Source organism: Rhinoraja longicauda, chromosome 5 (genome assembly GCF_053455715.1).
Source record: "Rhinoraja longicauda isolate Sanriku21f chromosome 5, sRhiLon1.1, whole genome shotgun sequence".
Taxonomy (NCBI): Eukaryota; Metazoa; Chordata; class Chondrichthyes; order Rajiformes; family Arhynchobatidae; genus Rhinoraja; species Rhinoraja longicauda.
Genome location: NC_135957.1, coordinates 50,585,599 through 50,612,712, shown reverse-complemented (window position 1 = coordinate 50,612,712; position 27,114 = coordinate 50,585,599). Strand labels below are relative to the sequence as shown.

Here is a 27,114-nt window from a genome sequence, read left to right as displayed (position 1 = left end):
ATGAAAAAAACAAAAACAATTAAATCACTCGAGTATATTGCTCTTATGCTCAGCAGAATGGTGTAAAGGCTTTCAAGGAAAGCAATAATATAATAAATTACTGATAAGATTTCCAAAGAATTCTAAACATCTGAATCCACAGTTGAATCCACATCTGAAACCAAATGGAAAGAGGAAGAGAATGATACATGATCAGAGAATGGAAAGTTTTGGTTGCAAAAGTAAATAAGTACATGGTTATTTCCACACAAACAAATGATGTGTTGTGTGTACTCATTTGCAATGATTTTAAAAAAAAATCTAATTTGCTTCACAAAAAACCCCCAAACTGTTTTTTTCTTGTTTTCTTCATACTTTTAATCAAATGCTTGTACCTAAACTAATGGTTTTACTGGACCCAATATGACATCGGACAATGGTGGACACAAGGAACTGCTGATGCTGGTTTCCAAAAAAAGACACAAAGTGCTGGAGTAACTCAGCAGATCAGTCAGCATCTCTGGCGAACATGCATATATTATGTTTGGATCGGGACCCTTCTTCAGATTTCATTACATCTTATATCCTAGCTCTCTGAACCTTCTCACTGTTGGGCAGGTTGGGCCTCAACCTATGGCAAAAAGAAAGCTACAGGGAAAATTGTAGTCTCCCTGACCAGCACTCTATCCTCCCAACCACCCTTATCAATGCCTGCTGCTCAGCTACATGGGTAAATATTCCTCAGTTCAAGCCAGCTCGTTTGCCCTCGTCTCTCCTATGATTCAGAAGGTTAGGGCTATGACTCTTTCTCCAGAGATGTGGATACAAATATCTTGGCCCTCCTTCCACCAGAGTGCTAGCTAGGCAGGTGCTGCAATTAATGGAGATGCCACCTTAATTAATGGCTATTCACCTCTCTCAGCTGTGCACAAGTGTTGTCACAGCTCCTTTGGAACAGTGGCATTACTCCTGGTGAAGTTTTGACCTTCATGCAATACTAATAAAAATCAGATTAACTAATCATTATCAAATGCAGTTTTTGGGATCATGCTGTGCCTAGATCACAAGTAGTTCATTGCTTGTGAAGTGCTTAAGGCATATTGACATAAATGGAAAAGATGCTGTATTAATGCCTGCCTTTCTTAATTTTTTTCTAAGCCGTCAGGTTCAATAAAACTTGTGCCTTTCGACACCTTCAATCTCTGTTATTGAAAGTTTGCAATTCTACATTCCATGGGGGAAATGAAGCAAACTACTGCATGTGTTTTCTTTGAAGGACTGCTGTGAAAAAACAAATTGAGAAACTAAAATAAGATCTGGATATACCAAATACCCATCATGAAAAATCAAAACCAACCAATTTAATTAGTAAAAAAAAAAGAAATGGAATGATTGGAATTACAAACATGTCTGGAATCAAAGAGCAATTCTGTCCTTGCTGCAAACTGGATGTTAGTTACCTATAAAGGAGCCTCTGTTGATGGACCATGAGGAATCCATTCCACATTCCAGGCCTGTCTGCTAGGATTTTGAGGCAAACGAAAAACTGCTGGAAGTCCAAAATAAAATACGAGAAAATGCACAGGGGGCAGCGTAATGTTATTTTTTTGTGTGAATACCGAATGAGAACTAACCCACATAACCGGCTCTGTGAAGAGCCCAGTGGCCAAAAGCAGTCAGCAAAATCCCAGCATCCACCTGCCAGGAAGCCTGCAGCATGTTTTCACACAGAAGTCCCAAATATTCTGACAATTCTTCAAGGAAAAGCCTGCAGTTTCACACAGACCTTATCTTGAGATATACAGGAACTACATCATTTTACTTTTCTATTAACAGCATTCTGCTCTATTCAAATCACAGTAACAAATTCAGAATCTCAATTAACTCTGCCAACAGCAAAATAATTACAAGATGTGCTTGAAATTACTTTTGCACAGTACTGCACACATCCACATCGGTGATGCTGAGGTTGAAAGGGTCAGCAGCTTTAAGTTCCTTGGTGTGCACATCACTAAGGACCTTTCTTGGACACTGCACACAGACACAATAACAAAGAAGGCCCGCCAGCAGCTCTTTTTCCTGAGAAGACTGAGGAAGTTTGGCATGAACGCCAGCATCCTCACAAAATTCTACAGATGCACCATCGAGAGCCTGCTGACGGGCTGCATTACAGTCTGGTACGGGAACTGTTCTGCCCACAGCCATAAATCACTACAGAGAGTGGTGAAGGCGGCACAGCACATCACTGGCAACTGTCTCCTGGCCATTCAGGACATTTTCTACCGGCGGTGCCTGCGGAAGGCACGCAGCATCATCAAGGACCACAGCCATCCAGCACGCAGGCTGTTCTCCTTGTTACCGTCAGGCAGACGATACAGGAGTATGGCTGCGTGTACTACCAGACTTAAGAACAGTTTCTACCATCAGGCCATCAGGCTTCTGAACTCATAAACACATTTCACATCATATATGTTGATTATTTTAATATTGTCTTTTTACCTTACTAATGTCATTTTAATCTTATTTATCATTGGAATATTACTGCTGAGGTGACCCGTTGTCTTGTCAAATACATTTCATTGTATCGTTGACCCTGTGCCAACCTACATATGATAAATACAATTATTATTATTATTATTAAAATAATGAAAATTTATGAAAAACGTTATGTGTGAAAATGCTCCACTCACTCAAACTCTGTTCCTTGCCCCTGGTTTGTGAGGGTCAAACAATTGCAGCAAATGAAAGAAATCTAGGTCCACTTTTAGGTAACAGGCAAAATATATTAATAAACTAGCAAACTATATCTCCTGAATGTAAAGTATCTTAAAATTCCATAAGACTGAAATGCGTGCTTGGGCTCAACATAAAGGAACAGGTACTATGTGCAGACAGATTTCAGAAAGATGTAAAAACAATATGGTTGTCATAGTGGTGATATTACCGGTCGCAATATTTATTCGAACCTCCTCAGTGCAAAATGTTTAGATGGTACAGAATTTCTTTGGTGCACCCAGAGGGTTTCTTGAAACAGTTTGTGGAGAGTCCATCTTGACAAGGGACACTACTGGATCTTGTATTTGGAAAATAGTGTGGCCAGGTGTCTCATGTTTCTGTGGAACAATGATCACAACTCCATAAGTTTTAAGATAGTATGGATAAAAATAAGTCTAGACCTTGGGGAAATAACTAAATTGGGGTCAGGCAGTTTACAACATTATTAGGCAGAAGCTAGAGAGAGGAAATTGGGAGCAACTGTTATTGGGCAAGTTCTCATCATACATGTGGCATCCTTTGAAAACCAAGACTAGCATGGTGGGGTGGAGGGATAAAGATGTCAAGATAAAGGAAGCATGGATGACCAGAGAGGTCCAGGCCTACCTACAGAAAGGAAGCACATGTCAGGTTTAGGAAGATGAAATCAGATCGCGTCTTTGAGGAAATTAAAGCAAGCAGGAAAGAACTTAAGCAATTAGAAGGGCCAAAGGGGGCCATGAAATGTAACTGGCATGTCAGATTAACAAAAATTCCAAAGCTTTGTTTGTGTAAAATAAAAATAAGAGGGTAACTAGAGAGAAGGTATGAAATAGGAGGGAATTTTGTTTGGAGTCAGAGGGTGTAGGCAAGGTTCTGAACAAGTACTTTGTATCTGTATTCACCAGGAGAAGGAATTGGGGAATAGCGTGATCAGTGTGGGGTATTCTAATATGCAAGGACAGTTTGAGATCAAGAAGGAGGTAGCATTGGATCTCTTGAAAAACATTTAGATGGATAAATTCCCAGAGCTTGATGGGATCTATGTCAGATTATTGAGAGAGGCAAAAGAAGAGTGTCTTGACAAAGATCTTTGTATTCTATCTAGAGGCAAATGAGGTGAAGTTATCATTCAGATAAATTTCAATGTAGCATTGGTATGGAACTAAAGAAACATTTAAAGTTTTTTTTTTAAACAGAAATTCATGTTTTTGTTACATTACCGGAAAAAATATTTATAATCACATTGAAGAAGTGTTAAGACTGAAATATTTGCAGTGCTTACTTATAGAATCATTATTATAGAATAATTATGGAATAATTATTTCCAAGTTAAGAAAACATATGACTGGAGGAGAACATGCAACTATTGCCCTTCCATTTCCTTTACTCATGTTAAACCCAACAATTTAAAAACTGTTTTTTTGCCAATTTCCACCCTGCTCGTTCTTTCACACAGTGAATCTTTGAATTACCCCTTCCTTTACTGGATCTTTCTATCTCCATCTCAGGAGACAAGGTAGCTACTATCATCCATTATAAGGCAACTGATTCCCACAGCTCTTTCGACCACTCTTTGACCTGCCTTGCCTCCTGTACGGACTCTATTCTATTCTCCCAATTCCTTTATCTCCATTGTATTTGCTCTGATGATAAAACTTTCCGTATAGGTTCCTCTGAAATGCCTTCTTCCTAAACCATGGCTTCTCCTCTACAATTTTTAACAAAGCTTTTGACTGCATCTCAAACATTTCACGTACCTTTGCTCTCTCCACTGGGACAGAAGATAGAGTGCCCCTACTCCTCACTTTCCATTCCACTGGCCTCTGCACTCAACAGATCATTCTCCATATTTTTCCACTACCTTCAAAGGGATTCCACCACCAGACACATCTTCCCCTTTCAGCATTGCATAAGGACCATTATGTTTTTTTGACTCCCTATTTTTATGACTCCCATCCATCTGTTCTCACCAATTACCCCACTTCTTAAGGCAATTTCCGTTACCATCACAAACAATGCAACACTCATTCTTTCACCTCTATCCCTTTCCATCGTTCAGTAGCCGAACTTCCTTTCGAGGTGAATCAGCGATTCACTTGCACTTTTTCCAATCTAGTGTACTGCATTCGGTGTCCACAATGTGTTCCCCTCTACATTGGAGAAACCAAAAGCAGATTGGGTGACCGCTTTGCGGAACATCTGCATTCTGTGAGCAAGGGTGACCCTGATTACCCTGCCACTTTAGCTTTCCACACCACTCCCAGCCTGACCCACTTGTCTGTGGTCTCATCACAATGAGGCCGAATGCAATCTTGAGGAACAGCATTTTCTCTTCCATCTGAGCACCTTGCAGCTTCTGTTTAATATGAAATTCTCTGTCTGTATCATCCATCTATCTATGATATTATCTCAACTTGTTTGTTTTCTTTTCTCTCTGGGAGTGGAGGACGTGGCATGCCTGATTCCCCAGATATCTCTTTCCACTCTGCATCTTACAACTCCTACATTCTTTAATCTATTCACTCACTCTCTAACTGCTCCCAAACACTCATTGACCAGATGACCTAATTTACAGCATATCCCCATGCTCACCCTGGCTTTAACCTATTAGAGACTTGTCTCTTTTCCCATCCTCCCTGCTGCTTTACAACCTTTGAGTATTTCCAGCATTTTCTGTTTTTATTTTAGATCTACAGTTTTATTTTATTTTCTCCCTTTTCCATCTCGTTCATAGAGGTCACAGTGTTTGGAAGTGTTACCAGATTAGCCGGGCAGGCAACAGCAGTGAGAGGGGGGAATGATTAGGGCAGTGGATTGAGTCAATCAAACAGACTGCTTTGTCCTGGATAGTATTGAGTTATTCAGGCAATGGAAAGTATTACCCCATGATCCTGAAATGCCCCTTGTAGATGGTGGAAAGGTTTTATGATATCAGGGTAGGACTATCATTGCAGCATTGTGGCAGATTCAATGAGTAATATCAACAGTCTGCCTCAGTCCAAGCAAAATGTCTTTTTCGAATGATCAGTGCAGAGTGCATGGGAGATGTGGGCCAGAGCTCACAACCTTGCCTTTTATAAGTTCATTAGTTGTTGGAGCAGAATTAGGCCATCAGCCCATTGAGCCTACTCCACCATTCAATCATGGTTGATCTATCTTTCCCTCTCACCTCCTTTCTCCAACCTTTTCTCCGTAACTCCTGACACCAGTACTAATAAAACATTTATCAATCTCAACTTTAAAAATATCCATTGACTTGACCTCCACATCCTTCTGTGGCAATGAATTCCACAGATTCATCACCCTCTGACTAAAGAAATTCCTCCTCATCTTTCTAAAGGTACATCCTTTTATTCTGAGGCTCTGGCCTCTGGTCCTAGACTCTCTCATGAGTGTAAACATCCTCTCCGCATCCACTCTAGCCAGACCTTTCCAGTCTCACTCTCCCAGGTGGTATAGAAAACATTCTTTGCTCAACATGCTTAAAATACAGATGAAACAACTCGTAGTTTTTTTTACTGTTTCACTAATCGACCGTGACCCAAGCCACAGAGACGAGATATTCCTCATGATAAATATACGGGGCAACCTTTCTCCTTCCCCTGGGTCTGGTGGACTGCAATGGCCAGGTCTTATCATTTGTTGGCCCAAGTTTCTGTTATTGCTGTTACTAAGGCAACAGCCAGCTCTGGTGTCAGCTGTGAAACCCTGAGTGCTACGGGAGACCTCTCTGAAATGAGGGCATCGTCTCTCATTTGCTGACAGTTTGTTTTGCTTTGTTCCTGCCTGTGTTGACTGTTTCACTAGCTTGCAATTTATTGCTGCTGCCGCCGAGACCTTGGGCCTGAATGGAAAACCAGGCAGACGGGCATCACTGTGGGGGAGTTGCCTTTCATCTCATGCAGCTGAACAGCCGAATCCAGTCGATAGATCACTGGCTGGCTTCAACACAGCAGACAGCAGAGCATTCTAGCAGAATGCACAAGGTAATCTTAACATCTGACTGCCTTTGGTGATGATATTGTCCTCCAAAATGTCCCATTACAGTCGGATATTCGGTATCGATACAGTAGAGCAGCTCATGTTGCTACAGTATTTAGTTGTTAACCCCCAGTATGTTGATGGTGGGACTCTTGTGATGGTAATATCATTGATAGGTTGTAAGATTCTCCCTTGTTGGAGATGCTTATTACCTGGAAATTTTGTGAAGCTTTTGTGAAGTTGCCTGCCATTTATCAGCCCCTGTCCAAATGGTGTCCAGATCTTGCTGCATGCATGCATGCATAGTCTGCTTCGTTTGCTGAGGAGTTGCACAATCAGCCAAAACCCCATTTTGGAGATGATGATGGAAAGACGATAATTGATGAAGCAGTTGAAGATGGATACTGCCCTGAAGAACACATGCAGTGAGTATCCTGTAGATAGTGCATGCTGTGTCTTATTCATTTGCTGCCTTTATGTGAATGACAAGCACTTTCAACTCACCTCTGAAATTCAGCTGTGACCCAATGACTCTATAATAGCTCTTGTTCAAAGTTTAGACCAAGATTGTGATAAATTCCGCCGTGAAACGACTGATGATTAACTTATTAGTGAGCAAGTACGACACAATAGCATTGTTGATGAAGGCTGGCAACTGATTAAACTGTAATTAATTAGATTGGATTTGCCTTACTTTGAACAAGACTTACCTGGGTAACCTTCCATCAGTCTGCAGAAAGGTCCCAGCCCGAAACATTGCCTTTCCATGACTCTGGAGATGATGCCTGACTCACTGAGTTGCTCCACCATTTTGTGTTTTCTTTAAACCAGCATCTTCAGTTCTTTGTGTCTCAACGTTCCACATTGTTGGATAGATGTCTATGTTATACCTGTGGCTAACTGGTGGCCCAACCAGTTTGTAATTTTAATTGACTCAAACTAAGAATCAACAGACCCTAGGTTGTTCACTATTTCACATAAAATTTAGTTTCAATTAATGTTCTAGAATTTAAGGAAAGTTAGTTGTTAGTAACAATTACCACAAAAGTTTCAGAATGCAGCGAAAACCCAGATATGTTACAAATGTCTTGAGGGAAGGAGATCTTCTGCCTCACCTTGGTCTGGTCTGTAGGTGACTATGGAATGTTAGTGGCTCTGAAATGGCTGAACAAGCTGCTCAGTTGAAGGTCAATTAAGGACAGACAATAAATACCGACCTTACCAATGACACCCAGACCCCCTCAAAAATGAATTAAAAAAAAGTTTTATTTATGAAAGTAAAATAAGACTACAATCAAAAAAAATCTCTCTCAGCTTTCTCAACCCCCCTGACCCACTGAGTTACTCCAGCACTTCCTGTCATTTAATTGTCCAATAACTGTGATGTTTTTCCAAATACTTAGGCTTGCTAACTGTTCCATCTGAGACATGAAGGAACTCAGTGTCTGTCCTTACTCATCCAGCATTTCACCAGGATCTTTTTCGCAGATTCTTGGCAAAAAGCACAAATGTTTTGGTCTTTAATGTTTTTGAAATAGTTTAAATTGTGTCAAATAAATAATTGTAGTGCAGCGTCTAGCTTAGTCCAATTATTTTACACATAACTAAGTGGAACTTTAGTTTGAATAGTCTGAATGATATTTATTCACAAAATGCTGGAGTAACTCAGCAGGTCAGGCAGCATCTCGGGAGAGAAGGAATGGGTGACGTTTCGGGTCGAGACCCTTCTTCAGACTGAAGTCTGAAAGGATGATATTTGCCACCTATCAGTAAACATTGAGCATACAGTGTGATAGAAGACTCCAAATGCTTGATTGATCACCCCACCATCTAAGTAATACCAGAATTAAAGAGCTTTCAAGTTCTTGTATCTTCTCCCAAATGGTAGAAGAGAGAAAAGGGAATGGCCAGGGTGGCAAACAACCTTGATAATATTTCCAGCCTTCCTAACGCAATGCACTGTGAAGATAGACTGGATGGAAGGAAATGATGAGCCCATGATTGAATGAGTTGTATTCACCACTCTCTGCAGATTCAGGCAGTCAAGAACAGAGCCATTGCCATGCAAGGCTGGGATGCATCCCGTCAGAATTCTTTCTAAAATGCATCAGAATTTGAGAGAATTCTTGTGGACAAGCCGAAACTTCTCAGATGCCTAAGAAAATAAATACACTGATGAACTTTGTTGATCAATGTATCTGTGTGAAGCGGCCAGATTAGGTTACTGGTGATATAGATGAAAATATTGACCAACCCTACAGCAGCTCCATTGATGGGGACAGGGCTGTGTTTACCCCTTCACTTCCTCAGGTCAGCAGCTAACTCTATTATTTTCTGATATCAAAGGCTAGCCCAGTGTTGAGGAAATGTTATGATTAATTCGAACCGACTGATGTTTGCTGGTCAATAAGTCCAGAAGCTAATAGCAGATGAAAGCCCCAAGGCCCAGATCCAGAAGTTTAAGGGTGAGCTTATTCAGTATTTTGGTGTTGAAGACTGAGCTGTCAATGAATAGCATCCTGAGTAGTGCTACTCAGTAGTGCTAATGGCTCAATTGTAATCATATATTGTCTTTCTGCTGGCTGGTTAGCACGCAACAAGGGTGCACATGGCAATAAACTAAATTGAACCGAGTGCTAGAGAGATGGTGTCCTCCTTGGATCTATTTGTGACTTGCAGGGGCTCTAGATTGTCTGGAAGACTGACACAAATACGAGTGGGCTATTGTCTGCTCTATATATATACTGCGGTATAGTCACAGGTGACTGCTGCACATATGCTGCACAGGTGATGCAGCAGGAGAGTTGCTTCCTTACAACGCCAGAGACCCAGGTTCGATCCTGACAACGTGTGCTCGACCATAATGAGTTTGTATGTTCTCCCCGTGATCTGCGTGGGTTTTCTCCGGGAGCTCCGGTTTCTTCCCACACTCCAAAGACGTAGGTTAATTTGCTTTGTGTAATTGTAAATTGTCCCTGGTGTGTGTAGAGTGGGGTTTGCTGGTTGGTGTGGACTCGGTGGGCCGAAAGACCTGTTTCCACACTGTATCTCTAAATTAAACTAAACTAAAGTCACTCTATTTTACTTGCGGACTGGAATAATGGAAGTTTCCTTGAAGCAGATGGAGATAGAAGTATTAAAATGAGAGGTTGAAGATGTTCATGAAGATTATAGTCAGATGATTGGCACACAATTTCAAAATAGGCGTAAAAGTAGTATTGTGTTTAGCCAGTAGAACGTCCAATTTGGAAATATAGCTGGTAATTGTATTCAGTCTCTGCCACTGTCGCCTGGCATCCATTTGATTAAATTGAGCCTCCAGCTTGTTTTTGAAAGTCTCAACAGCACCCGAGGCCAGGATTGAACCTGCATCTCTGGCATTGTGAGGCAGTAGCTCCATGAGCAACACCACTGTGCCACCTCATTTCTTTAGTATTTATGAAGGAAAGATTGAAAGGCAAGTGAAAACTTTGAGTGAGTGGGCTGTCGAATCACAAAGTAGTTAGAGCACAGGAGGAGGCCATTCCGTCCATCATGTCCTTGCTGGCTCTAAATAACAAAGTACATTTATTTGTACATGACTTTGAACACGTTATTAATGCACTGTAAAAGAAAGGCCAGAGCAGACTGTACCTGCTGAGGAGACTCAGGTCCTTTGGAGTGCAGAGGGCACTCCCGAGGACCTTCTTCGACACTCTGGTGGCATCAGCCATTTTCTATGGAGTGGTCTGCTGGATCAGCAGCATCTCAACTGCTGATAGGAAGAGACTGGATAAACTGATCAAGAAGGCCAGCTCTGTCCTGGGATGCCCCCTCGACAGTGCAGGCGGTGGGAGAGAGGAGAATGATGGCAAAGCTATCATCACTGCTGGACAACGACTCCCACCCCATGTAGGACACTGTCACTGTGCTGAGCAGCTCCTTCAGTGACAGACTTCTTCACCCCAAGTGTGTGAAGGAGAGATATCGAAGGACCTTCCTTCCTGCTGCCATCAGACTGCACAATCAGCACTGCTCCCAGCAGACCAGTAAATAAAGATAAATACTGTTATTTTATTTTTTAATGAATGCTTATTTATTTTAGCTATCCACTTTGCTGCTCTAACCCTGCAAATTTCCCCGTTGTGGGACGAATAAAGGATTATTATTATTATTATTATTATTATTATTATTATTATTATTATTTTCATCACTTTTATATTGCAGGGTTCTTTCCTCTACCAAAGATAATTTTTCTCTTTGGTAGAGGAAATAGAAAACCCTGCAAATAGAAAAGTCTTGCTTCTGCCTCCAGAATCCACAGTTTTGGTTGCTGGTGAATAAATACATATCTTAAGGTCACATTGCTGTTTATTAATGTTATGTTATTGATGTTTTCTTGTATTATTCATGGCTGCAAGCCCGGTTTTCTGGAATTTTTCACAGTTTATTTAAAGCACAGAAATTTTTGAACAATTTATTTTCAATTAACATTACTTTGATGCTTGACAAGGGCCAATTTGGAATGAATTATACAAGGATACGGCTGCCAGAACAACATGTTATCTATCAGAGTCAGAGTTAAGAATGTAGCATTAAACTTGACCTGAAGCCAAAGTAACTGCTGAGGAAAGTCTGCCCAACTAATATCATTCATGCAAGTTTTAAACAGCCAACTTGTTTTCTATCGTCTTGAAAAACCGTTGCAAACACATTTCAGAAGGAGCAGTCAAATGAGCTCACTTCTTCTCTATGTTACTAAGACAGGGCCAGAGATGGAGACTTGAACCATTCAGTAGGATAGCGCACCAACAAAGTTTTCTCTCTAATTTAATGACAGTGACGTCCACAGAAGGAATATAATGTACCTCGCCAGAGAAATTTGATATTTGCTTCACAGCACCAATATAAACAATTTTCTTTTAATCTTTACCCTCTTATGGAAGACGACAAATTATAAACTTGTCAGATAATTGGCTTCTATGATCACTTCTTCAATCCCAGACTTGGCATAGGAATAGCATTCTCCAACGTTACTTTATGGATATGTCAAGGATGTACATGTAAAGCAACCATCCTACTGAATGCTTGTTGCCTCTGTCTCTGGCACTGCCGAGGAGAGGGGTATGCAGATTTAGTGGATAGACAATAAATGTTTGTACTTTAACAAGAACAAAGTGTGAAGTGATGTTAAATCAGGGCAGGACATACACAATAAATGGCAGAGCCCTGGAGAATATTGTACAAATGAGAAGCCTAGGGATACTAGTTCATAAGTCCCTGAAAGTGGTAACCCAGGTAGAGAAGAAGACGGATTTGGCATGCTTGCCGTTATTGGTCAGGGCAATGAGTATAAGAGTGGTGATGGCAGGTTATAAAGTACAAGACTGCACTTGGAGACCATAATGTGAGACCACACTTGGAGTATTGTATGTAGTACTGATCACCTAGCATATACTATGTGCACGATACATCATCTGGATGCACTGGGACACATCCTCAGTGATGTGACCTGAGGTCATCGAGTGTTTTGGGTATCACAATATCAGACACCCTCGCCCAGGCGACCCAGCCGGGGTTGATCAGGCCCCAACTTGCGTCCCAGCAGCAACCGCCCACGGATCAGCCCTCTTAATCCAAAGCCATCCAAAGTGGCTTTCTCTGCGGCTTCGCTTACGGATTGAATGGCCCTCTTCTTTGTCAGCCCCGTAATGCCCAATTGGTTGAGGACTTTGCAGAGTGAGCATCCTGCAAAGCCTCTACCCCCCACCTCTATGGGTTTATAGTATGTCTTCCAGCCTCCGTCCCGGCACATCTCCACCAGCTCCTGGTACTTTGCGCATTTCCTCTCATTTGCTTCATCCATATGCTCTTCCCAGGGCACTGTCAGCTCCAGAATGATCAGCTGTTTTGTCACCGGAGGTGATGATCACGTCTGGCCAGAGTGATGTTGCTGTGATGTGCTGCGGAAATTTCAGCTGTTTGCCCAGATCGACGTGCAGCTGCCAGTCAATGGCCATGTAGATGAGGCCCGCCCTTGTTTTTGGTTGTGGTCGAGGCTTCTCTCCAGCTTTGACAAACTTTGTCAAAAATACTATGCTATAGTAAAGATGTCATTGATCTGGAAAGGGTGCAGATAAGCAGTCAGTCTTTTACCCAAAGTGGCAGATGATCCCTTCATTGTCCAGGATTTAACCTTTCTGGACGTGGGATAGCCCACAATGATATGCAATATGGCAGATATCAACAGAGGATAAGGTTGCTGGTGTAAAGTTTTCAAGCGAGATCCTTATTAACTATTAGCATTAATATCCATAGAAGTGTGTGTAAAATTCATTAACGATGCATACTTCTTCTAAACAAGGCCAGTTTCTTGGAAGTTGCATGCAACATAGTCAACAAGCATGATACAATAATGTTAGAATCTTATAGTAACAATGAACTGCAGATGCTGGTTAATACACAAAAGGACACAAAGTGCTGGAGTATCTCAGCAAGTCAGGCAGCATATCTGGAGAACATGAATAGGTGACATTTCAGGTCGAGACCCTTCTGCAGACTGGCTCTTTATGTCCTGCCTGGGTGTAACTTTGTAACTTTGCAAAATACATTACTTCGCAAGTTGTTCTTGTGTAAAGTACAATCAGTCTGAAGGAGGGTCTCGACCTGAAACGTCACTATCCACATTCTCCAGAAATGCTGCCTGACCTGCTGAGTTACTCTAGCACTTTGTGTCCTTTTGAATATTCTAATCTTACTTTATTTTGATTCTGATTGATGGTTGCTTTATCCAGTGATCATGCATGAGGTTACTGAGTTACTGAACACAGGTTACTGAGCTGGATGATCAGCCATGATCATATTGAATGGCGGTGCAGGCTCGAAGGGCCGAATGGCCTACTCCTGCACCTATTTTCTATGTTTCTATGAAATTAACAAAGGACTTTCTTGAAAATATCTCTTCTAAATAAGCTGTGTGTAAGCTTAGTAAACTCTCTATAAATTCACTTGAAATAAGACCATTGACCTTCTCCAATTAGTTCACCTCGGTGGTAATTGTCTCAATTACCAACCTTCACACTTGTCTTCTTTTATTAATATACAGGCAGTGAAGTAAAAGAACTACTCCATGATCTAGATCATGGCCCAGCATCTTCTTTGGAATAATAGTGTGATTAAACATAAATAATCTGGCTAGGAAGTTCATCTGGAGTTACCTGGAGTTGTTTAAACTGAAGTAAATAACTTTTGCAATGGTGTGACCGATCTGACTCAATCACCTTGAACTACACTGAGGAAATAATACTTCAGTCAGAGTTCCAAATAGACAGAAACATGTGTCTCCTTCGATAGCATCTGTTCAGAGTTACAAAGTCATACAGCACTGGAACAGGTCCTTTGGCCCACCATATCCACATCAACCATTGATCTATTCCACTGCCATTTACCAGCTCTCAGACCATGGACTTCTCTCTCTTGCCGATTCAAATTCTCATTCCTGATAACCCTCTTGCTTTTACATAATGATAAATTATGTTGGAACCTTCCTTAGTCTTGTCTACCAGGGATACTTTATCCTCCCTCTTATTCTGCCAAATTTATTTTATAAGTAGCCCCTACAATTTCTATACTCCAAATCAGGTCTCCCCCATTTTCATCTTATCACAAGCATTCTTTTTTTTTCTCCATGTTTTCTAACCTTTGAAGTCACTTGGCACACAGCATTGCTTGTAAAAACAAAGAACTGCAGATGCTAGTTTATAGCAAAGATAGACACAAAGTGCTGGAGTAACATATAGAGTCTCCATTTTGTAACTACCTATTGTACCTATTACCCACAGACATGTGCAAAGGTAAGGGTGAACATACTTAGAAACATAGAAAATAGGTGCAGGAGTAGGCCATTCGGCCCTTCGAGCCAGCACCGCCATTCAATATGATCCAAGCTGATCATCCAAAATCGGTACCCCGTTCCTGCTTTCTCCCCATATCCCTTGATTCCGTTTGCCATAAGAGTTTTTTTCTAACTGTCTCTCGAATACTACTTTTGGCCTGGTTTGACTTGATGATATTATTCAGCCCAACCACATGAACCTAAATTAGTGGCTCTCCTAAGCTAAATTATTGTATAAACTAAAGTGCTAGCTTTAAGTTTTTTAATTGATCTTGACCAACAGATTAATAAACAACTACAACCAACTGAATGGTGGTTGAGATCCATCATTCAATCAGATACAGCATTTTAACGAGCTTCATGTTTGTAGACTATTTGCATCTGTTCACACTGCCATATTTCACGAGACAGGAAGACCAAGTCATTTTTCACTAAGGTTTGACATGTGTTCATGAGAGCTATAAAAATTGAGAGTACAAATATCTGCATAAAATTGCAGAAAGGGGAATCAATTATTTAATGGCATAAGCATATTCAGAAATTTAATATGCACAACATTAAATCAATTTAGAAGCTAATGTCAAATGAAAGGAGGGGTTACTGTGGATGAAAACTGTACAAGAACAAGTATCCCATGGTGGAACTCATAAATATTTGTCCAGTTCCTGCAAGTGACGTTCAGGATTTACAATGTAACCTTTGCACAGTTACTCAAAAATTGTCACGTAATCTTCATATTTCCTCATGGGTTGTTTAAAGGCAAATAGTTGTTTCAATGAATACCAGTAGCGTTCGACTTGCTTTACAGCAGACTATATTCTCAGTAAGCAGTTGCCTCTCTTTTACTCTCTTCCCCTTACCCAAATACTTTCTTCACAAATGGAGACTCAGAAAGGACAATTCTATTTATCTATTTTAACTTTTATCTTTGAATGTACAGAAACAAGCTCAACAAATGGTTGTAACAAAAATATAATTGACTTTACTTTTATTCACCTCCAAAATTAATATTGCATGTCTTTGGCAGCTGTCAGCAAAGAGAAAGATTTTGGGATACAAATTGTTCCTCGGTCACAAGGGCTAAGCACACATTATACTAACATATAGACATTGAACTTCATTTCCAAAATTCAGTGTCACTAAAGTCAAGAGAATCAAATTCTATAATGGAATGTAACATACAGCTACCACGATATCATGAACTTAGTAAAACGAGACCAATAATGAACTTTACTCCTCAGGAAACTATAGACTAAAACCATCAATTGGTCAGTTAGTATGACAAAGTACATTTGTTGCAGATTAGTTGGTGGAACAAGATCTGAGCTGCCATTAGGCAAACGTCTAGCCAACCACTCATTCCCAGCAAGTACTCTAATGAAGCAAATACTTAGTAGAGTTACGCTGAGGAGGAGGAGTGCGATAAACAATCATGCAGGATTACATGATGAAATAAAGATATGATTTGTCCATAACAATTTGAATTAATTTCGTTCAGCTAAAAAGGCAGTAAAGTATTTCTGGGAGGAAGTACAAGAAATATTTTTTTTCCATGAACAAAATAAATTACAGAAAAACATTTTCTTGACGATGAAAAAGATCACTAACATAAAATCCTAATCCTTAAAATTGCTACTTATTATATAGACATTTTATCTTAATATGCTTCAGTGCCACTCAGCAGCTAATGCAGAGAGTAAAGGCCACCAACATAATCAAAGACCACTCTCGCCCTGGTTATGCTTCTCCCCTCTCCATCAGGCAAGAGGTAAATAAGTTTGAAAACGCATACCTCCAAATTCAGGGACAGTTTCTTCCCAGCTGTTGTCAGACAACAGAACCATCCTTTCACCAGCAAGAGTTCGGTCCAGACTTCTGATCAACCTCAGTAGAGACCTTTGAACTGTCTTTAATTGGACTTAATCAGACTTTATCTTGCACTAAATGTTGTGCCCTTTATCCTTTATCTGTACACTGTGGATGACTTGATTGTAATCAGGTATAGACTTTTATTTGACTGGATAGCATGCAACAAAAAGACTTTCATTGTACTTCGGTGCACGTGACACTAATAAACTAAACTAAACTAAACTAATCAGGTCTGGAGCTAGGTGGTCCTGACAAATTACAAATTGGGTATTAGTAAGATGTTAATAGTGGGTAAGTGGCTAAATGCTGTGATCACTATTGATGGTAGCTTCCAAAGTTTTGTCAGAAATTAAGAGTTACATTTAACAGAGAGTAATCCAAATTGCGAACCCATATTGCTGGTTGACTTAGAAACAACTGGTATTTGGAAAAATAAGGAATATTAATAACAAGCTACTGCAAGGCAAAGTGGAAAGCAGAATACCAATAAATATTGCTGTGGTGGTAAAATTATTTCCTTTCCTTATAAACAGGATCTCACAAACATGAAAAGCACTACAGGTTTCTTGTTTTAACAGCTCTGGAATTACAATTGAAATGCTAAGACCTGCAATGTAATGAACACAGGCTTGGTAACCCCACATCAACCTCAGATTGATTTTATTTATCATAACACATTTGTGGCTCAATTGGAATTTCCGTGAATCATTTGACAACATTCAACATACTTGTCCGAACAAAAATAAACTTTATATTTATGAACGCAAAGGAAAGATGAGAAGCACTGTGCAAGTTGGCATGCAATTACTAAATTGCCCAAGGAAAAATCATGTGAAAAATTAACTGACATGCACTTTTTCAGAATCACTGGTGGTTGGAATTGTCAAAGGATAGCTGCACATCGTGTTAGAATCTTTAACTATAATCACCACATGCTCGCAATGTTATCATTAAATTGGTTTTGTGAAATGGGCTTTAAACTAAAGTTATCTTAAGACCCTATTAATTGAAGGTGCTGGGGCCTTTCCATTTTTAAGATACCACACACTAACTTGTTCTTTTAGTAAAGGGCCTGTCCCACTTAGGCAATTTTAAGGCGAATGCCGGCGACTAGGCTGTCGCCGACAGTTCGCTGGGCTGCCGCGGGCATGATTGTGAGGAGTCTTCAAAGAATCGTTGTGGATCTCAGCGTGTCGCTGAGTAATCAACCGGAGTGAAATTTCTCGGCAACAGCTGGCTTGTCGCCAGGTATCGTTGCTTATTGCGGGCGCTGTCGCATGCTGTCCCCAGGTTTGCTAGGTTGTCTTAGATGCATTTAGAAGCACGTAATATTAAATTAAGTAAAGTAATTTGAAGATACCATAAAATACTTGTGTTTAACCAATTTATTTACCGTCAGGACATTTGACAGGTAGATTGGAGGCAACAGTTTGACGTTCAGGTGAGCGTGGGAATTTTCCCGATGTTTATGGCCATCAGTGATTACATTTAAAGTACGCTCCCAACCCAGATATGCAACCCAGAAACCAGATATGCATCTCCCATACATTTTCAAAGAATGCCCACGCTCATCACAAAAATCCATTTAACCACTTTTAAAATTAAATTTCTTAATACTGCTATTAGTAAACTGGAAGTCGATCCAGTTTATGCCTTGTTACCGTGAAACTTGGTTTTCAAGTAACCCGGACAAGATGTTATATTTCAAAACTCTCATGTACTTTCCGACTTGTCAGTGATTTCAGCAAAAATTAGGATGCCGGAGAAGCATTGACAGGGTGGAAATTTTGCAATGTTTCCGAAGACGATGTAATCTCGACCTGACTCGGCATTGTCGTTGGGTAAAAGAAAATTTTGGCGATCTGCTACGACTTTGACAGTTGCCGGCAGTAGCCTAAAAAATGGCCTAAGTGGGACAGGCCCTTTAGAGTGCATAAATTTGAGTTTACAGACTCTGGCCTCTTTGAGCAGTGATGGGCCACAGATTCCCAGGAGTCAGTGGTGATGTTATATATAACAGCCTTCATATTACATCACAGCATTATCTATGTATTTACCTATTTATTCCTTCACTTTTTTAATTTCATTAATATACATTCTATATCAATGTATTTCGATCCTCTATGTTCTAATTTTGTTGGAACATTAATTGCTCTATTTTTTATATATCAATAAAATTGTCCTATTTTACAATAAATCAAAAACATTTATTTGCCATTTACATCCTACCTCTGCCAAAAGAGAGCAGGGCTCTTTATCTCCATGAACGATTACACTACATATGGAACATAACAGCAACACCCAATCAAATTATAATTTGCCTTAAATGTAAAATTCAAATAAATATATAGCAAGGAAAGAAAGACTAGTATTCAAATGTGTGCCATCTAGCATCAAGATTGGGCACTGCACAGGGCTGGGGTGGGTATTGAGGGGAGGGGTGGTTAGTGTGGTTTGGAGGTGAGATCAATAAGTGGGCATTTCTGAGGGCAGGGAAGGTATTGTCTCAAGTCAGTAGGACTAGAGTCCATGATGGTAGGGTGTGGTGTCTATGGATAATTGCAGCATAGAAACATAGAAACATAGAAAATAGGTGCAGGAGTAGGCCATTCGGCCCTTCGAGCCTACACTGCAATTCAATATGATCATGGCTGATCATCCAACTCAGTATCCCGTACCTGCCTTCTCTCCATACCCCCTGATCCCTTTAGCCACAAGGGCCAGATCTAACTCCCTCTTAAATATAGCCAATGAACTGGCCTCAACTACCTTCCGTGTCAGAGAATTCCACAGATTCACCACTCTCTGTGTGAAAACAAACTTTCTCATCTCGGTCCTAAAAGACTTCCCCTTATCCTTAAACTGTGACCCCTTGTTCTGGACTTCCCCAACATCGGGAACAATCTTCCTGCATCTAGCCTGTCCAACCCCTTAAGAATTTTGTAAGTTTCTATAAGATCCCCCCTCAATCTTCTAAATTCCAGCGAGTACAAGCCGAGTCTATCCAGTCTTTCTTCAATCTGGTGAACCTTCTCTGTACTCCCTCTATGGCAAGAATGTCTTTCCTCAGCTTAGGAGACCAAAACTGTACGCAATACTCCAGGTGTGGTCTCACCAATGCCCTGTACAACTGCAGCAGAACCTCCCTGCTCCTATACTCAAATCCCCTCGCTATGAATGCCAACATACCATTCGCTTTCTTCACTGCCTGCTGCACCTGCATGCCTACTTTCAATGACTGGTATACCACGACACCCAGGTCTCGTTGCATCTCCCCTTCTCCTAATCGGCCACCATTCAGATAATAGTCTGCTTTCCTGTTCTTGCCACCAAGGTGGATAACCTCACATTTATACACATTATACTGCATCTGCCATGCATTTGCCCACTCACCTAACCTATCCAAGTCACGTTGCAGCCTCCTAGCATCCTCCTCACAGCTAACACTGCCCCCCAGCTTCGTGTCATCTGCAAATTTGGAGATGTTGCATTCAATTCCCTCGCCCAAATCATTAATACATATTGTAAATAGCTGGGGTCCCAGCACTGAGCTTTGCGGTACCCCACTAGTCACTGCCTGCCATTCTGAAAAGGACCCGTTTATTCCTACTCTTTGCTTCCTGTCTGCCAGCCAGTTCTCTATCCACATCAATACTGAACCCACAATACCGTGTGCTTTAAGTTTGCATACTAATCTCTTATGTGGGACCTTGTCGAAAGCCTTCTGGAAGTCCAATTAAGTTATTAAGCAATTAAGTTTTGGTTTGTGTGTGGTGGGAGAGGCCTGTCCTTGGCTGGAGGTCAACAAGAGGCTTGTAGTACAGCATTCCCAATTCAGCTCTCTACCAAAGCATGGTTTTCTAAGCTATGACCAATGATGATCTTTTGACTTTAGCCTTTAGAAATACAGTGTGGAAACAGGCTCTTCAGTCCACCAAGTCTGCACCGACCAACAATCATCCAGTACACTAGCATTATCTTACACTCTAGGGACAGTTTACAATTTACAGAAGCCAATTAACCTACAAACCTATACATCTTTGGAGTGTGGGTGGAAACCAGAGCACCCGGAGAAAGCCCACGAGGTCACAGGGTGAGTGTACAAACTCCGTACAGACAGCACCTGCAGTCAGGATCTGTAAAGCAGCAACTCTACCGCTGTGCATCTGTGCCGCTCCCTATCATGATGAGATAAGATCCCCCATCATGACACAAAAAAGAGTAATGCATCGCAAATTATATAATTCCGCGTGTGATCAACATGTAAATCATGTCAGGAGAATAAGAGTGACTCATGATGAAAGCACTCAGTTGATATTCTGAAATGGTACAAAAGAAACCAGAAATGTTTCTTATCACATTTCACATCAGGAACTAATTATCTATTAGAAAGTAAAATAATGATGGCTCTTTCATGCTTTTTAGGATGAATTTACATATGACTGCATTATTCCAAAGTCATGATGTGCAAGACCTTTGAAATCTCAGGAATGCACTCTCTTTCCCTTCCCTTCCCCTGCTTATTTATCCTCTGTTGTTTCCTGTAAGATAAACCATTCATTATTCAAGTCGGCCCTCATTTCCGAAACCTCTGCCAATTCCATTTTATGATGAGCTAATGTGAGATCTGCGTTGGTTAAATTTGGTTTAAATTTTTCTTCTAATCTCCACAAGAGATTTCTGGATCTCTTCACTGGATTAATTGAAGCACTATTTTATACATGGCTGCCTCTGGAAATATATTTTCCACGTTAATGTTTCTCTTTTTTTCTATTTTTATCAATCCATTCAATATATTTATTGCTGAACTAAATCTTCATTAAGCATTTTGGGCAACCTAGCTGTTACACATAGACCTGCCAAAAACAGGCCATTAAAACTTCATATTACTTGAGAAAGACATCAAAAATACCATTTGACATATTCATGTCAAGTCAAGTCAAGTCAATTTATTTGTATAGCACATTTAAAAACAACCCACGTTGACCAAAGTGCTGCACATCTGACCAGGAAAAAAAAGAAACATACAGTGGCAGGCAGCCAAACACAACGGCGCGGCCATCTTGAACAAAATGTTAATTCAATCACCCACAGTCCAACAATAAAAGCACTAAACAGGCACCCAAAATTACCCAACCCCAAAAACCCCCCAAAACACAGTCCAACAATAAAAGCATTAAATAGGCATTCAAATCACACACCCCAAAAACCCCCAAAAACACAGTCCAACAATAAAAGCATCAAACAGGCACTCAAACCACCCAACCCCAAAAACACACAAAAAAAGAAACATCCATCAAAGAAACATCCATCACAGTGAGTCTCCTCCAGTCCTCTCTCTCCTCACTGTGATGGAAGGCCACAATGTCTTTCCCTTCTCCCGCTGTGCCTCGCCCGCAGTCAGGTTGTTGTGGTTGCAGGCCGCACCGGACGGTCCACAGCGGGCCGAGCCCAAGGCGCGTCGCGTCGCAGCCGCTCCCGCAGCCTCCGAAGACGGCCGGCTCCGCCGATGATAAGTCCGATCCGGGGCGGGCGAACACGCTGCTGCCGCTGTTGTTGCACGTCGGGGCGGTCGTGGCTCATATACTCTGTTTAAGTGTGCTTTGGTCATATTTGGTCAAGTTATGTGCTTAAGTCTCAGAGATGGGACTTAAACCTTCTGAGTCAGATGAGAGAATATCACCAGGAAACTACAGATGAACATTGGAGGATCCAGGGGCCAGTTATCTCTCTCAGCCTAGGAACCACAACCAAAAAATATGCACTCAGTCCGCCAACAGACAAAAAAAGTTGTACCCTGGCAAAATAAATAATTTACTAACTAAAATAAAATTGTTGGATATAACATCATGTTTAAAAACAAAACATTTCATTAATCTAAATTATATCAACATTCTTAGGATATTTCTGAACCACTTATAAAACGCTGCTGCAGTAACTAACAATAAAAGGCTTTCCTGCTTTTTTTTGGCCAAAATATGCTTTACTCTGGTTCTGCTCAGGCAGCCAGAGTTGCAGGTTGTTTGGTCTACTTCAGCATAGAGCTGTTGGTCTACCTCAGCATATAGCTGCTAATTATTGTCCAGAATACATTTGTTTTTTTGTAATATTAAAATTATTTTTCTAATCTTACAGTAAGACTGATTGCAACATACAACTACTTTAAAAAGTTCAGGCAATGAAAAGAAGTTCAGCTAATAAGCTGTGTACCAACATGGCGGCGCCTAACGGCAGCGGCTGACTAGCAGTCTGTCCGTCTTTTTTTTGTTGAGTGTCGGTGTTGGGATGATTTTTATATATATTTTTTTGGTTGTGTATGTGTGGGAGGGGGTGGTGGTGTGTGGGGGGTGGGTGTGGGTGTGGCGCGGGGTGCGGCTCGGCTGCGGGGCCTAACATCCCCCGGTGCGGCTCGGCCGCTGGACTTTACATCACCCGGTGCAGCTCGGCTGCGGGGCTTAACACCGCCCGGTGCAACTCGGCTGCGGGACTTTACTTTACATCGCCCGGTGCAGCTCGGCTGCGGGGCTTAACACCGCCCGGTGCAGCTCGGCTGCGGGGCTTAACACCGCCCGGTGCAGCTCGGCTGCGGGGCTTAACACCGCCCGGTGCAACTCGGCTGCGGGACTTAACACCGCCAGGTGCGGCTCGGCTGCGGGACTTAACACCGCCCGGTGCGGCTCGGCTGCGGGGCTTAACACCGCCCGGTGCAGCTCGGCTGCGGGGCTTAACACCGCCCGGTGCAGCTCGGCTGCGGGGCTTAACACCGCCCGGTGCAACTCGGCTGCAGGACTTAACACCGCCCGGTGCGGCTCGGCTGCGGGACTTTTCACCGCTGGTGCGGCTCGGCTGTGGGACTTAGCTGCGCAAGGCTTGGTCGCGGGCCTTTCATCGCCCGGTTCGGCCGCGAGACGTTTCAGCGCCCGGTGCGGGGACTGTGCGGGTCGGTCGGGGACGAGCTGTCTGTCCATGGGCGTGGGGAAGAGAGGGGAAGTTTTGTTGCCTCCATCACAGTGAGGGGGTGTTTGGAGTCACTGTGATGGACGTTTGTGTTGGGGTTATGTGTCTTGTGTTTTAAAAAAAAAAAAATTTTTTTATGACTGCTATGTAGTTTCGTTCGGTACTTCGGTACCGAACGACAAATAAAGCTCTGTTATACCTGTTATACTGTTATGATAGAACTGAGTGCAAGAATTATTGGCGGCGCATATTCATGTCACAAGTAAATTAGAGCCTCCAAATGATAATGGATTTGAGTAAATCTTATCAGGCAGTCACCAGGACGTAACTTTTTCAAAATCGACTCTTATCTAATACTGAGGGAAATTGGGAACAATACTCATCTATAGTCTGTAAGGAAGAATTGTGGCAGTCAGACGAATAGCCTCCAAGAAAGAAATTAAATACATCCCTCATGATCACTTTACCCCACCTTGCTGCAACAGAACAGGCAGATTGCTGAAGGCTTGTGGCAGGAAGCTTTTTAGAAGCCTCCTCAATACAAGCCACATTCATTAGTGACATGTTGAATAAATGTCTATGTTGCAGCATAGATTAATTGACACACATAATCAGGAGCTACTTTAAATGTCTATGCGCTGTTGAGGTTAATAATCAAAAAGGATTCGCAACCAAGTCATTCCTTCTTCTCCCATGTCCTTTCCGGCGGAAGATACGGAACCTTGAATGCACGCACCACCAAGGAACAAAGACTTAGGAACAGGTTTAATGTTGTCATATGTTTCAAGGTATAGTGAAAAGCTTTGTTTCGCATGCTATCCAAACAGATCAGATAATATTACACATAAATACCATCAAGCCAAACTCAGGTACAATAGGTGGAGCAAAGGAAAGATACAATATGCAGAATATAGTTCTCAGCATTCTGGCGCAACAGTTCCAGAGACAGTGTCCATTGACGGCAATGAGGTAGAGGTGAATCAGACTGCATCTAACTTATGGAAAGACCGTTCAGAAGCCTGATAACAGAGGGGAAGAAGCTGTTCCTGGGTTTGGTGGTGAGTGCTTTCAAGCTCCTATGACTTCTGCCCGATGGGAGCTGGGAGAAGAAGGAATGTCCCAGATGGGAGAGGCTTTTGATTATATTGGCTACTTTCCTAAGCCAACGTTAAATGTAGACAGAGTCATTGGTGGAGAGCCTGATCTGTATGATGGACTAGGCAATATCCACAACTCCAGAGGCAATTTCTTGTGGTCTTGGGCAGAGCTGTTCCTAAACCAAGCTGGTGCATCTGTAGATGTTTGTAAGAATCACTGAGACATGCTGAAATTCTCGCCTTCTTGAGAAAGTAGTGGCATTGATGTGGCTTTTTGGCTGTCACTTCAATGTGGTTGGTCCACGACAGATCATTGGTAATATTTACACCAAGGAACTTGATGCTCTCAACCATTTCCACTGGCACAATTGATGCTGATTAGGGCAGGTACTCCACCATGCTTCCTGAAGTCAATAACAAGCTGCTTTGTCTTGCTGACATTGAGGGGGAGACTGTTGTTCTGACACCATGTTACTAGGTTCCCTATCTCCTTCCTGTACACAATCTCATCATTGTTCGTGATCTGGCCCACCACAGTGGTATAAATTGTAAATTTACAGATGGAGTTAGAGCCAAATTTGGTCGTAGAGTTGTGAGTGTTTCGGTAGTAAGTATAGGTAGTAAGTAAGGCAGAGCAAAGGCGGAGCTACAGCTATTGAGGAGACACGAGCGAGGGCCTCATCTATGATGGGAGAGGGGAACCCCCGTTCTCTAAAGAATGAGGACATCTCGGATGTTCTAGTATGGAACACCTCATCTTGGAAGCAGATGCAACTTAGACGGAGGAATTGGGAGTAGGGGATAGAGTCTTTGCATGAGGCAGGGTGTGAAGAAGTGAAGTCGAGATAGTTGTGGGATTCAGTGGGTTTGTAATAGACATCAGTCAATAGTCTATTACTTGTGATGGAGACTGAGAGATCAAGAAAGGGGAGGGAGGTGTCAGAGATGGTCCAAGTAAATTTGAGTGCAGGATGAAAATTGGTGGTGAAGTTGATGAAGTCCATGAGTTCTGCATGGGTGCAGGAGGTAGCACCGATGCAGTCATCAATGTAACGGAGATAGAGTTCAGGGATAGGGGATAGGGTCAGGGACAGAATCTACCAGCCTAGCTTGCCATTAGCGGTCATGGAGTCACTTGCAATGGGAGAGAAAGAACATTTGAATATTAAGCTATCTTTATTTTAAGGTGATACAGATATATCACTATCACACATATGGTAAGGATGTTGGCTTAAGAAATGGATCCTGTGACAACATAAGGATTACGATTACATGGTACTGATGTAAACAATTTACTATGACCTTCATGGAAAAATTCTGTTGATACATTAGTCACACGCTAAGACTATACAACCCCTCTTAGGTATATTCATCAGTGCTCTGATTGTGCATCACAATTTCCACAACAGACTTACACACCATGGAATATTCTGTATATAGATTTTGACAGAGACTGGCACTTCCAAAAATATATTGAGTTTATGATCACCATAGCAACGGAAAGACGACTTGGTGACATAAATAGATGAGCAGCACCAAGCATTACTTTTGTTTTCCACTTGTGGGTTCCCTATTCCTGTCTCCTGTCACTCAGCTTCCGCCTGAGCTAGGAAAGTCCAATTGGTGGAGCACAGACTACCCCGTGTCAAGCAATCCCACACTCATGACGACATTATTTGGCAACTGTTGTTGCCTTCAAGCAGCAAGGATGGGCAATCGTCATTTTTTCTTCCATTTTGAGGTAAAACATTGGCGTGTCCAGTGTTGTATGTAATACCTTGACTGAGAGTTCTCAGCAAGTAAAGGCTAGTTTGAATATAGAAATTATACTGAAAAACTATTGAATCTGTCACTTCACGTATAACAACAGGCTCCACTAGTAGAAACGATGAAAAAATATTGGCACATTTTTATGAATGGTGAATGGTAACTGAAGTTCATACAGTTTTAAAGAAAACAAGAGTTATGACTTGAGCCTTTAGGTTGAGATATTGTGCATTGCCAAAATTCGCGCGAAAAATATGTTTTTGTAAAGATATGAATTATTAGCATGTTGCCGTCAACAAAACTGACTAATTCATTCTTCTCTGTTTCTAACTTGTTTCCCAGATTCAAATTACCAATAGTAATGTCCATATCTATGGACAGTCCCTAAGCCAAGTTAAATAAAGTGCTTGTTATTCAACAAGACGATATTTCAAGAGACCAACATTCAGTCGTCTGGCCAAACACAAGATGCTAAAAAGCAAACAAGTTCTCAAATATTGTGGTACATTTACAGTGAGCATAAGAGGTGCATGTCTGTGGAAAGTTTTAGGTTTTCAAATTCCATGAGAAGGTAATTTTAAGGGTGTATTCTGATTATTCTGAATATAAATAACATTTGATCGGAAGAATTAAGTTATAGTGACTCATATTAATGGGGAATATGATTGAATGGAAAATGGAGAAGCTTTTATTCAATAGTGATTTAACCTTGCAAATATTCTCACCAAGCACCACAACTGAATAACTTATGGTGATTCTTCATTACTTAATACTGTAGCAATTTATCCAACAACAAGAAAAATGGTCCCAATATTTTTTGAACATTGGTTTATA

General features: G+C 41.4%; 1 protein-coding gene across 2 annotated transcripts in view; it reads left to right on the top strand.

Moving 5' to 3' along the window:
- The first annotated feature begins 6,580 nt into the window (after positions 1–6,580).
- Positions 6,581–27,114, top strand: part of moxd1 (monooxygenase, DBH-like 1) — a 107,940-nt gene continuing 87,406 nt past the window's right edge. The window contains exons 1-2 of one of the 2 annotated variants that reach the window (XM_078400161.1): positions 6,672–6,722; positions 6,998–7,142. Coding sequence is in view for 1 of the 2 variants with exons in the window: in XM_078400159.1 (XP_078256285.1) it covers positions 6,585–6,722 (138 nt within the window). In the remaining variant the exon portion in view is untranslated. Of the gene's footprint in view, positions 6,723–6,997; positions 7,143–27,114 lie in introns of both variants that reach the window. The other variant, XM_078400159.1, reaches the window with a different exon arrangement.